Genomic DNA, 13189 nt, shown 5'->3' on the forward strand with positions numbered 1-13189 from the left:
AAAGGATCCAGCTCTCAGAGCCAGGCTAATTCTGGTTATCATCATCCTGGGTCTCATTACTTCTGCCAAGGAGGTTATGTATAGAGTACCGTAGGAATCAGTCCTACGGAATGAGGAAGTAGCACTTCCGGTTCGTAGGGGGGAAATGCAATGGGATTTTTGTATGGGGATTTCAGTTTAATGCATGAAATAAGGTCTGTGGTTAACAAAGGTTTATGAAACAGCCAAGTTTGTGTTCAGCAAGATGATCTTCACAAACGAGGACCACTTTTATGCCTTTTGAAGCGTAATTGCAGGTTTTTTTATGAGATTTTCAGAAAATGTTTCAAAAGTCATATTTGTATCTGGAGCATGACAGGATGGGCACTCTATCTCCTCAATGATTGCCATCCGGGACGGTAGTGCAGTGGTAGATTCCCTGCATACCAACACGAGAGGCGCAGGTTCGAGGCCCGCGTGTTACCTCCGGCTTGGTCGGGCGTCCATACATACAGGCACAATTGGCTGTGTCTGCGGATGGGAAGCCGGATTAAGGATATGTGTCTTGGTCGCAGCACTAGCATGATCCTCCCATGCTCTACGTCCTGCCGCTGAAACTCCTCGCGGCTGGTGACTGCACATGTATCAGAGGAAGCATGTGCTAGTATAGTATATATCTCTGTGAGATGCATTTAGTAAGGTGGAAGAGAGAGAGAGGGAGACAGAGAGAGAGAGAGAGAGAGAGAGAGGGGAGAGAGCAAAAGACAGAGACTCAGAGAGAGAGACAAAGGGAGGTATAGAAGGAAAAAACTGAAAGAGAGGAGAGCAAGTGAGATGACGCGAAAGAGGGCGTGCCGTGCATCTGTGTGTGTGTTATTGTTTCCTAGAGAACCCAATCTCCATATCAACTCCTCCAAAAGAACACAACACCATGTCTCTTCATAATTGATGATCTTTGCTTTTCTAGCCTATCTGTGAACTTAGCTGGCATTATAGCCTTATTTGGGTGGCGGGGAGGAAGCAGTCTCACACACTTCACTCGCTCACAAAGGCCTGTGACAGCTTGGAACATGTATAACGGTTAAAAAAAATAATAACAATAAATAAATAAAAGCAGTGATGTTCTTCAGCTCTCCACATTACAAATGCTCCACATCAAATGCATCCCTCTTGCTGAGACAGCGTTCCACTTTCAACCCTCAGCCTCCTGGAGAGTTCACCTCCCCAGTGTGATGCTCTATAACCTCCTCTGCCTCCTGGAGAGTTCACCTCCCCAGTGTGATACTCTATAACCTCCTCTGCCTCCAGGAGAGTTCACCTCCCCAGTGTGATGCTCTATAACCTCCTCTGCCTCCTGGAGAGTTCACCTCCCCAGTGTGATACTCTATAACCTCCTCTGCCTCCAGGAGAGTTCACCTCCCCAGTGTGATACTCTATAACCTCCTCTGCCTCCTGGAGAGTTCACCTCCCCAGTGTGATACTCTATAACCTCCTCTGCCTCCTGGAGAGTTCACCTCCCCAGTGTGATACTCTATAACCTCCTCTGCCTCCTGGAGAGTTCACCTCCCCAGTGTGATACTCTATAACAGGGGTGGGCAACTGTTTTTCATGGGGGGCCACATGAGAAACCCAGATTGTTGCCGGGGGCCGAACAAATATTGTCACGCCGTAACCCATGGATGGGCAACTTTGATGATAGAGAGGGCCACAAAAAAATGTCCTCGCTACCAAATTTTGCTGAGGGCTGAACGGCGCCGCGCGAAACATTTTGGGCATTTGAAGCCAGGTTTAGAGGAATAACTAATTTTAAATTAACAGTTGTGATGTCATTATTCAGTCTTAACCACCAATATTTGATCCTTTTCTCACGCACTCCGAAGTCACCACCTGCTCTCCCTGCAGGGCTTGAAATTAACTTTTTTCACCACCTGCCAATATGGCTGCTAGATTTTAAAGTTACCAGCCAATTCGAATTTCCACTAGCCGAAATGTTTTTCTTGAAATAAACCAGAATATGAGTGGGTTATTTTAAGCTTAAGTATCAGTAAGTGGCCCGGGATTCTCAAAGCCTGTGTTGAGGGTCACACAAGAACAAAAATGCACTCTTGAAGCTAAATAAATCCAAAACCAACAAGTTAATTATTTAAATTTCTACTTCAATGTAGAACAGTCATTTCTTACACATGAGATTACTTTTAGCCTTTTAGTCAAAAATATTATTGAAATATATTCCATATTCCAGACTGAAATGCTATAACAGAAGAGTATTGGCCAGAATGACATGAACATTTGGACACTTATTCAGCGGGTATCTTGCATGTTGCATTCAGGTGCACTGTAAAAAAAAAAAAAAAAATTTTTTTTTTTTTTTTTTTTTTTGTGCAATTCCATCGCGGGCCACACAGGGGGCGCCCGCGGGCCGCATACGGCCCGCGGGCCGTATGTTGCCCATGTATGCTCTATAACCTCCTCTGCCTCCTGGAGAGTTCACCTCCCCAGTGTGATACTCTATAACCTCCTCTGCCTCCTGGAGAGTTCACCTCCCCAGTGTGATGCTCTATAACCTCCTCTGCCTCCAGGAGAGTTCACCTCCCCAGTGTGATGCTCTATAACCTCCTCTGCCTCCAGGAGAGTTCACCTCCCCAGTGTGATGCTCTATAACCTCCTCTGCCTCCTGGAGAGTTCACCTCCCCAGTGTGATGCTCTATAGAGAGGCAAAGTGACCGCCTACTTCCTGCTTCAGCGCTGTACCAGAGATTTTCATCCGCCATTTATTTTCCCCTAAAATGTTTTACTGGTTCAAACCAAACGGTACATATATATTTAGAAACAGGAGAGATCGCACAGCATTTTACTGGGACCAACACGTAAAACAATGCGGGTTTAAAGAAAATATTTGTTCCATGTTGTTTTTTTACGTTTTGGTCCGAGTGAAATGTTCTATGGTCTCTCCCGATTATAGCGTTAGCTGAACCGTTTGGTTCGACAAAGTAAAATTATTTAATAACCATTTTACGAAATGTCTATGGGAAAATAACAATGCATTACTGTAGCTCAAATGCTAACCGTTTCATGTATGTGGATGGAGTATGCTGACGCCATTAGCGCCAAGTTCCAGGATGTATAGTGAAATAAAAAGTCCACCCTAGGTTAGACCACCATGATTTGGGTGGTCTAACCTAGTTTGTTAGTGTATTATTCAACCTTTCTAGTCAAGTACAGTCCATTTGGTAGTTTGTATTTGTCCAAAAACGCCCGCCTATTTTTATTTTTTTGGTGGGGGGGCTCCTGGTGGCCCACCTGCAGTACCTCCATGGCCCAACAGTGGGCTGCAGCCCACAGTTTGGGAATCACTGCTTTAAACTGGAAACTCTCTCCTCAGGACTTCTCTTCAAAGGAAACAACCAGATACGCATTCTTGTATATTTCATGTTTACATTTTTTGGATTGGGCAACAACTAAACATGCAGCCATCTTGGATTGCTTTGTACACTGTCTAATATTACTATGTGATGCTCTCCAACCTAATGTATTGTGTTGGTGGGAGGAAGGAGAAGAGAACAAAACAACTGAACTTGGGACACGGAGACACTTTACGTTTAAATATAAATTAGGTCTTAGTGTAGCCTAATGGATCTAAGTATGACTTTTTTAATCTTCTTTAGACTGGGAATAAACATACTGAACCAGTAAGAGTTTAACCAGTTTGTCCTAGGTGCACATATGGGTGAATGTAGGCACATTGTAAAGCGCTTTGGATAAAAGCAGTCCATTTAAATGCAGTCCATTTACCATTTACCATTTACATATTCACGATATTGAAAAAATATGTTGAAATGCGTAAATGTGATATTGATGTTGGCATATCTTCTTCTACTTCTACATAATTCATTTATGAAAGCTTTCTTTCTCCAAAGTTTTTTCAAAGCTAAGAAAAATGTATATAAGAAAGAAAATACTACGGTAATTAAATTAAAAATGAAATAGAAAAATCGAATCAAATGAAACTTTTTTGTATTTTTTTTTGCAGCTACAAGTGTAGGAGGATTCTCCAGTCTGCACTTTTTGTTCAGAGGTACAGACTTTGAAGAGGTACATGTGGATTAGCAGCTGGTTATACCAACCAGAACAAAGGGACATTGGGAACTTCTTGTACCTGTGGTGAGAATTGGAAGTAAGTGTTTTCATTCTCACTCGTTGAATATGGAGGCGAGAAATATCCATGCATCCTTTAAAAGCATGGGAGAAAAAGACAGACTCTGGATTTCACCTGAGGTGAGCAGGAAATGTTCACCTAGGCTCCTCCCTCGGTTCCACAAGGAAAGAAGAGAGCGAGGTGAGAGAGAGGGGGGCTCAAAGCCGGTGAAACCATCGACTGTAGGGTGAAACCACTGACCTAAATAATATGGACAGAGCTATCCCATTGATCGTGGTCTCCCGTTTGGAGTTGAAACGTTGGCCATCTTGATTTTTCGTCAGCAGAGTGGGAGGGAATGTGTTGAGTCTTGCGCAGCTCACATGATATGGGGGTTTCCCAGAGCCGCAGCTGCGCCTGCTATTGGTCCGTGATCGGCAAGCTGGACAGGCGATCTCTCAATCACCCCCTTTTCTATCATTTATTTTAGTGCAAACGGGTGAGTTATATAAAGAATTACCCCCCTACAGTTGTTGTGAAAATGTGAAATTAACTATATAGACAAAAACTGTGTTTTGCCCCTGACTGGAAAGATGTTAAAGTCGGGCATTTTAACATGAGGGGGAATGCCTACTGCCCCCGACGCCTAGTGGCCATTCGAGGAATTACAGATTTTCAATTCACTTACGCGTCATCAGAGGGAAGTCGGGCACACAGTGCCAGGGCTTAACATGAAAGAGCATTATTGTAAATAATAGTGGAGAGCAGATTAAAGAAAAAAATTCCACATCTGGAAAGAAGCACCAAAATTGGCACAAATACACTTTGGGGATTGTTCTTATTTCCAGCCCGGAAATAATATTTTGCGGGCATCTTTGTGTATAATTGTCCAACATGAATGATATTGTTATTAAAGCATACATTTATGATATGCGATTGAAAGGTATGTGCATGCATGTTGTGTGTTTGGGGGGGAGGGGGTTGACAGAGAGAGAGGGTGAGAGAGAGACCTTGTGAGGAATAAAGGCTATAGAGCAGCGAGAAAGAAAGTGAGAGGAAAGTGAGCCTCCAGAGAGGCTACTGCTTGGTTTGCAAAGTATCCGACAGGTAGCCTGCTTAGATATCAACTGTTAACACTTTGCTGAGCAAGCACACTGGACCTGGGGAATAATGACAGAATAGCAGTACTCGAGTCAACACACAGAGAAAACTGCATCAGCATTTACAATATTTTAACACACACACATACTGCATAGTGCATACTGTACTCTAAATAAACACACACAAACACTTGCACTTTCTCTCACTTTCTGTCACACAAAACAGGGCGTGGAAGCGCTCACTCGCACGCACGCCGCACACGCACGCACACACGCACGCGCGCACGCACACACACACACACACACACACACACACACACACACACACACACACACACACAACACACACACACAGTCCACTGCCTTTTGTCTGGAAGTAAGATGGTACCAAATGAGGGAGCCAAGGACTGAGGGGAGTGGCGTACAATAAGACTTTGTCCTTATTGTAGGATAGAGTTCTCTGTAAAGAAAAGAACATTGCTGAGCACCCTCTGCTCAGAGAGTTGTGTCAGATTAAGTTGACTGGACTCTTCACTAGGCAGGCTACAGAAACAGTTCTTATTCTTCCCCATTTCTTTTAATTACCTCATGCGCTCTCAATTGGCCATGTTGCAGTAGTAGGCTACTAAACGTAGTAGTGCAGCAGCAGGTGCGCACACGGCTTGGAGATACGGCTAGACTCGCTGTCTGATTTCTTTTAATTACCTCATGTGCTGTCAATTGTTCACAGCCTACTCACGTTGCAGTAAATTTGACAAATAGATCACAGTCAAGTGAAGTCAAGTCAAGTTTATTTGTATAGCACATTTCATACACAGAGGCAATTCAAAGTGCTTCACATAAAATCGAGTCGAGTCCACAACAGAAAATCTGCGGTGGCATTAGTTTTATGGACACTTCAAATAATCCTTCCAAAATGTTTGTTTTGAGAGCACATAGGCTACCTCATTGAAGCGTTTCTTTACTCCATGTAGGCTATAGAGAGTGCAGCAGGAGTCTGTCTGATTGTGTGTACCTACGTGTGAGAGAGAGTTCACGTCTTTAAGGTTAATTACTCTGCGTGTTTCACTGCTCTAAATTATTTAATAATGTTGCTTTGTCATGTTCTGAGCCTGCCCCGCCCGCACCCGCGATATTTTCATAATTTGCGAACCCAGCCCGCCTGCGGGGCGGCCCAGCCTGCGGGACCGGGCGGGTTCTGGGTGACCCGAGCATCACTACAAGACACTACTCCCTCTCTCTCTCTACGCCTGCCCTGTGCCTCAGCTGTCTGTCTGTGCAGACCAGGGAGCTGGGGGCGGGGCCACACCCCCTTCATTCCCAAATCTCGGTGCAAACATAGAGGTGCATACAAATCCCGCCGCACACATTTCACCACAAACACACAAAGTCACTGATAGAAGTGGCTGCGCCGCTTAACACATTGACTGCCAGCCGTTTTTTTCTTGCTGTAGGTAGCTTCTGCCAAGCCGTTTTTTGAGGATTGTGGCTCATTTTACAAGCGCCGAGGATTATTTTCTGCTTGGAGTTTGTGAACATACAATATCTCAAAAGTACTAATAGAATGTGTACTTTCTCTGTCTAAAAGAGTTAGTTTGTAGAGTTAGTAGTTATGTAAGCATTAGCAGTTGAATACAGCATGGTTTTAGCATCAGAAAAAATATTCAGAGATAAACGGCTTTTTGTGAAATTCGATAGAGCTGTCACTTTAACCATTCATTTTTGTCTCTCTCTCTCTCTCTCTCTCCCTCCCGCTCTCTCTCTCTCTCTCTCTCTCTCCCTTCCCCTCGCTCTCCCTCCCTCTCTCTCTCTCTCTCTCTCTCTCTCCCTCCCTCTCGCTCTCCCTCCCTCTCTCTCTCTCTCCCTCCCTCTCGGGAGGGAGACGCACTAGGTTTAATCCTAGTGAGAGGGGGAGAGGGAGAGAGAGAGAGAGAGAGGGAGGGAGGGAGAGAGAGAGCGAGAGAGAGAGAGAGAGAGAGAGAGAGAGAGGGAGAGAGCGAGAGGCAGAGTTGCTTCAACTCCTCCCTCTTCTTGGCTGCAGCGGCCGTCACAGTCTCAGTGCTTTTGCTGCTGTCCTGTGCCTGTCTGCAGGCTGCTGTTTGAGGATGTCGGCATGGACTCGCTCGCTTCTTGGGAGTTTTGGTTGAGAGAAGCTTTTGCGATTCTGGTCATATTTATGCTGCGTGTTTCAAAGTGTGTTCCACCTGTAATGTATTATGTAAATTTGCAATCCCGCATCGCCAGCAATCAGCGCGAAAACGAGAGCGTTTTCCCCCAACCATTTTCATGAGAATGTAATACTGTAAAATCGCCTCGCCATTTCCTTGAATGGCTTGCTCCCTTTTTCTTTGATTTCGCTCGTCTGGGGGAGCACTGTCAACACTTAGTGGGTCGGTAAAATAGATTATACACATTCAATACCTCCAATAATTGTATAGGAGACGTAAAAGGGATTGATCAACGCCCCACCGTCAAAAAAAAAAAAACGATTTTTTTGACGTATCCATACGTCGCTGGCAGTCAACGGTTGGATTCTGCTTGACGTATCAGTACGTCGTTGGCAGTTAACGTGTTAAAAAGGGATGGGCAGAAACAGTAATGTCTCTTACCAGGAGAGACTGCCAACTGGAAGTGATGCAGTTTGTCCTCATCTGGGAAGCAGGCTTTGCATGTACCTGAACACGGAAGAGAGGGGTGGAGGAGATACAGAGAGGCACTCATTAGTGAGCCAAAGCATGAAGTCAAAAGAGGAAGTACACAGGACTCATACTCTTTGCCTTAGAGCCAAATATAAGCATTATAATCAGTTACACGGTATCATACTGTCATCTATGTAGATATTCCATAATCCACACAGCATGCTCTTATTGTCTACACACAATACATGATTTGTGTCTTGTTATAAACGGGGCTATGGGAGCCTGCATGCTCAGTTGAGTGACTTTATCAGAGTTCCAGTGGCACTACATTTCCCTCTGGTGTTCAAGCAGCAGTATTACATCCAAGGGCCAGCCCCAGTAACTGAGACAGACTTCGGTCTTCAACCGCACTACAGCACGCACTCACCCACCAACCCACCCACCCACCCACCCACTCACCCACTCACTCACCCACTCACTCACTCACCCACTCACTCACTCACTCAGGTTGAATGCGGGTGCATAAAAATCTGCACAGAGAGGTCTTTCGATGGTATCAGGTTTGTACGGCAACCATTTTAGGGCATCCTCGTCATTCAGAGGTTTGAATAGTGACATTTAGCAACGTTGCTATGTTACAATTTCGGCTCGAAAATTGCAAAATGGTAACGTTCTGAGATCTTAGGGTTAGGGTTAGGGGAGGGCGAGGGGTTAGAAACAGAAAATCTCCGTAAACCATGCCCAAACCACGCCCACCCCTGTAGAAACTTACGTTACCATTTTACAATTTCGGAGCCGAAATTGTAACATAGCAACGTTGGTCCACAAACGTTGCTATTTTACAATTTTTTGGGAGATCGGGTTTCTCCTGCAACATGCCTCAGTTATCACTCAAACTCATCACACACGGAAGAACAACCAAAAACAACGAATGACAGCGTTTTCATGTGAGACGTGAGGAGTGATGACTGACAGCTAGTTTGAGTGATAAGTGAGGCACATTGCAGGAGAAATGACAGCGTTTTCATGTGAGACGTGAGGAGTGATGACTGACAGCTAGTTTGAGTGATAAGTGAGGCACATTGCAGGAGAAATGACAGCGTTTTCGTGTGAGACGTGAGGAGTGATAAGTGATGACTGACAAGTGAGGAGTGATGACTGACGAGTGAGGACTGATGACTGACGAGTGAGGACTGATGACTGACGAGTGAGGAGTGATGACTGACGAGTGACGCCGTATTGTGCGATGACTGACGTGTGAGGAGTGAAACAGTAATGCAGGAAGAATGACAGCGTTTTCGTGTGAGGACTGAAGGTGTTTTAGAGCACACTCAACATGGTTTACTAGGAGGCATGACAACTGACAACGCTTAGACTGAGGAATGACAGCCAAACCTCTGGGTTCAGGAAGGATTGTAAAATCTGGCCTAATTGCTATTGTTATGGAAGCTGATCCCAGGTTAGACTTAAAGGGCAACTTCAATCACAGTTCATTTGAAGTATCAGCAGGTTAGGACAGTAAGTAGACCCTACATAAACGCGTCAGTCGAGTATATTAACTGATGTGCCCTATCGGAAAACTCCGCCCGCCTTTAATATTAGAGGACAAAAAGTGTCCTCTAGCGCGCTGAGAGGGTGCATTTTATACTGTAGTATGTATATAATATACTATCGTTCATTTTTTCTTTCTTTCTTTCTTTTTTATTAGTAACTTCAGCCCTCATCATGGTACCAACATTTCACTACTCAGAATTTAAACCCTTTAAATTGGCCCAATTCATTAAAACTTCAAGTCACTGTGATTTGCACAGACGCACATATTTGACTATGTGTGTGTGTGTGTGTGTGTGTGTGTGTGTGTGTGTGTGTTATTTCTGTTCTTCGCAGTGTTTCTCAACATTTTCAGCTCAAAAAGAAGCAAGTCGTGACCCCCTGCTGGCTGCTGCAAGCATAAACTGCAATAACAGTGATACCAGGCTATTTTACATGATTGCTTATTGGTTTGAGAATACAATTAATTATTTCACAAGAAAAACACATTCTTCCCAAAGACAGGGTATAACATACCAATTTTAAGTGACTTTGAGTACTTAAAAAAGCGCTATATAAATTGAATGTATTATTATCATCATTATTATTATTATTATTAATTTGTATATTAGAAATATCATCAGATTCAATAAATCATCTCATGACCCCCCTGGGTCTCCTAAACCCCAAGTTGAGAAATGCAAATCAAATCAGTGTTTGCTGTATAATTTTTATTTATAGACATGTGAATAATTCGGGTTCTGAGACTGAACTTAAATCCTGGACTGATTCCAAGATTAGTTCCAGTACAGTTGGTGTTGCGGTTTAAGACTGGCTTTTACTTGGTTATTTCTATCATGATATATGGACAAGTCAGCTTGTTGTTTTGTGTGGGCTGAACAATTTCTGTATGCCTGATTCAACTAAGCTAAAAAAGAAAAAAGTTTTTTCTTCAGGTCACAGCCCATTCCAAACAAGAGAAAATTAATTTCATTCTATTTACATTTTCCAAGCTATGGGGGTTATTTTCGAGCCACCACAGCTAAATGAATGTAAAGGAAACGCTGCATCAGCTGTTTGGTGGGGCTAGGTGGATAATCTAGTGTGGCCTGCATCTTAAATACAGCTCTGCACAAACAATTGATGATAACTTCATCATCATATTTGAAAGTTGATTTGTCTTTTTCAGACCTTCCCTTCCGCAGGCTCATACATCATTTGTGCCAACTAGGATTGCTTTACTACAGCAGCTGTGAAGCAAGAGAGTTGAATCCTTGAATATGAAAATATTAAATACCAAATGTATCTACTGTGTTGGAAGGTTTTTGGTATTGTGTGCGCCAATACTGCAGACTGTCTTTTGTTTTGCGTGACAAATGTATGACACAAATTAATCATCATCATAGTCATCATTTCTGGTCATGCTTCTCCGGGAGTGAACAATGAACAATGTTGTGAGGGCAAACACCTCAGCTCTCAAACAAAGCCAGGCATGCTGAGTTCAATCAAAGCATTGCTAATGAACGCTGCTCTCATGCATAGCAATACCTGATCATTTTGTTTTGCCAATTTTTCCGCCGTCACGACTTCAGAAGTAGGAAGTCACCCGTGGGAAGTAGGGATGCAGCGGTATACCGTTTGAAGGTATACCGTGGTTTGAAAACGTCACGGTATCAAAACCACTAAAATTTGCCGTCATACCTTCTCCACGGTATCAGCTGTTTCCCCAAAACAAAGTGCCCAGGTCGCTTGCAGAGTGCAGCTTAAGTGGCCCCTCCCCCTGGCTGCATGCCTACCTAGGCTAGAGCACAGCAGAGAGGAGCCGCAAGGACCCCCCTGAACTTTCCCCCATCTAAAAAGACGATGTCGGCTGTATGGGAATATTTCGGCTATTGTAAAAACACAAATGGTCCGCAATACCGCGATACCGTGGTATTTTTGTCCAAGGTTATCATACCGTCAAAAACTCATACCGTTGCATCCCTAGTGGGAAGATGTGGACTTGAGCACATGCCTAATGCAAACATACTGTGGGCTGGAATACCATGACTCTCTCCATAGGAAACACAGGAAGTGTAAGGAACCCTGGGAGAACAGGCCTGACTCAGCTAACTGAATGGATGCAGTGTAGAGAAGTCATAGGCCTACTTACTAGGGAGGTTGGCTTCAAGTTCTGCAACTTCTGTGAAGAGAAAATATGGGAGAATGATGAGTAAGAGAGAGGAGAAGGGGATAGAGAGAGAGAGAGAGGGAGGGAGGGAGAGAAAGAGAGAGACAAAGAGACACACACACACACACACACAGACCATGTTGACACATATGGACACATAGGGACCATGTTGGAAATAAGTTTTCACACTTTTACATGCCATCCCTTGGATTTTGTTGTCTTCTATATCCATAAATCAAATTAAACACACACGCGCACACACACACACACACACACACACACACACAGACACACACACACACACACACACACACACACACACACACACACACACACACACACACACCTGACATCAGTGTTTCACAGGCCAGCAACTTCTCAATGTGTCTGTCTAGTAGGGGTGGGAATCACCAGATGCCCACGATACGATATTAAAACGATACTTGAGTCACGATACGATAGTATTGCGATATTGCGATATGCTAGTATTGCGATATATTGAATATTGCGATATTTCGATATATTGTCACTCCAACTCCTTTTCCTACTTTTTCCTTGACCTCACTGGAAGTAAACCATGCAGTGTTTTTTTGTTTTGTTTTTGCCCCACACGTAGGCTACATTATTAAGCTTCTCAATACGCCACTGCAGGCACGGGCTGCACCATCGGGCGCTTCGGGCAGATGCCCGGTGGCCTGGAATGGCATGGCCTGCAAAAAATAATAATAATAATAATAATAATAATAATAATAATAATAATAATATCGATACTTGGCGTCCAAATATCGATACAATATCGTCAGGCAAAATATCGCAATACTATGGTGTATCGATTTCCCCCCCCCCACCCCTACTGTCTAGGCGTCGTCTAGGCATCAGCCAATGGGGATCCTTTAATATATAATAAATAAACAAAAAAGCTGGAAGGAAAAGCTGCAGACCGTGGATCAGTGGCACATGTTTGAGAAGTTGAGAACCACCACTTAAATCTATAGAGAGCCAAAGTGAAACTTCACTTCCTGCATTCTCCCTGTACCAGCGCTGAAAAAAATATGAATGGCAGTGAACGGAGAATAACGTTACTTTTTTGATCCCATTTGAATTGTGCCACGGGGTACCAACGTTAATTTTGTCAATTTAAAACAGAACTTTGCATGTAAAGGAAGTCGCAGTTTGCCGTCAAACTAAAACGTAGGGGTTAGTTTTGTATAAAAACGACATAGCTCGTGGAAGCTCGTGGCATGTCGCCGGTAGAGAAAGTGATGTCACTTAGGTGACAGTGTATGTAGTCTTTCTGATTTATAACTTATAGTGCAACAGTTAACGTTGGCCCCCCATGGCACAATTCAAACGGGATCAAAAAAGTAACGTTATTCTCCGTTCACCGCCATTCATATTTTTTCAGCGCTGGTACAGGGAGAAAAGCAGGAAGTGAAGTTTCACTTTGCCTCTCTATTAGGGATGGGCATTTCTAGCAAAAACACTATTCGAAATTCGCTGGCCAAATTCGAATTTAATTCGAAATTCGAAAATAAAAATAAAAATGTAAAAAAAATTAAAAATGTAATTTCTTTTTTTTTTTTTTTTTTTTTGTGAGTGAAATGTTGCATTGTCTCCCCTGATTCTAAGTCTACGG

General features: G+C 43.6%; 1 protein-coding gene across 1 annotated transcript in view; it reads right to left on the bottom strand.

The window, feature by feature from the left end:
• ube2f (ubiquitin-conjugating enzyme E2F (putative)) overlaps nt 1-13189 on the bottom strand; it is a 92601-nt gene that overhangs the window by 66585 nt on the left and 12827 nt on the right. Inside the window, exons 3-4 of the mRNA XM_083638370.1 lie at nt 11536-11565; nt 7824-7889 (exon numbers count right to left, since the gene is read on the bottom strand). Of these exons, the coding sequence (XP_083494496.1) occupies nt 7824-7889; nt 11536-11565 (96 nt within the window). The remainder of the gene's footprint in view (nt 1-7823; nt 7890-11535; nt 11566-13189) is intronic.

The sequence above is a fragment of the Poromitra crassiceps genome (genome assembly GCF_964638095.1).
Source record: "Poromitra crassiceps genome assembly, chromosome: 6".
Classification (NCBI taxonomy): Eukaryota; Metazoa; Chordata; class Actinopteri; order Beryciformes; family Melamphaidae; genus Poromitra; species Poromitra crassiceps.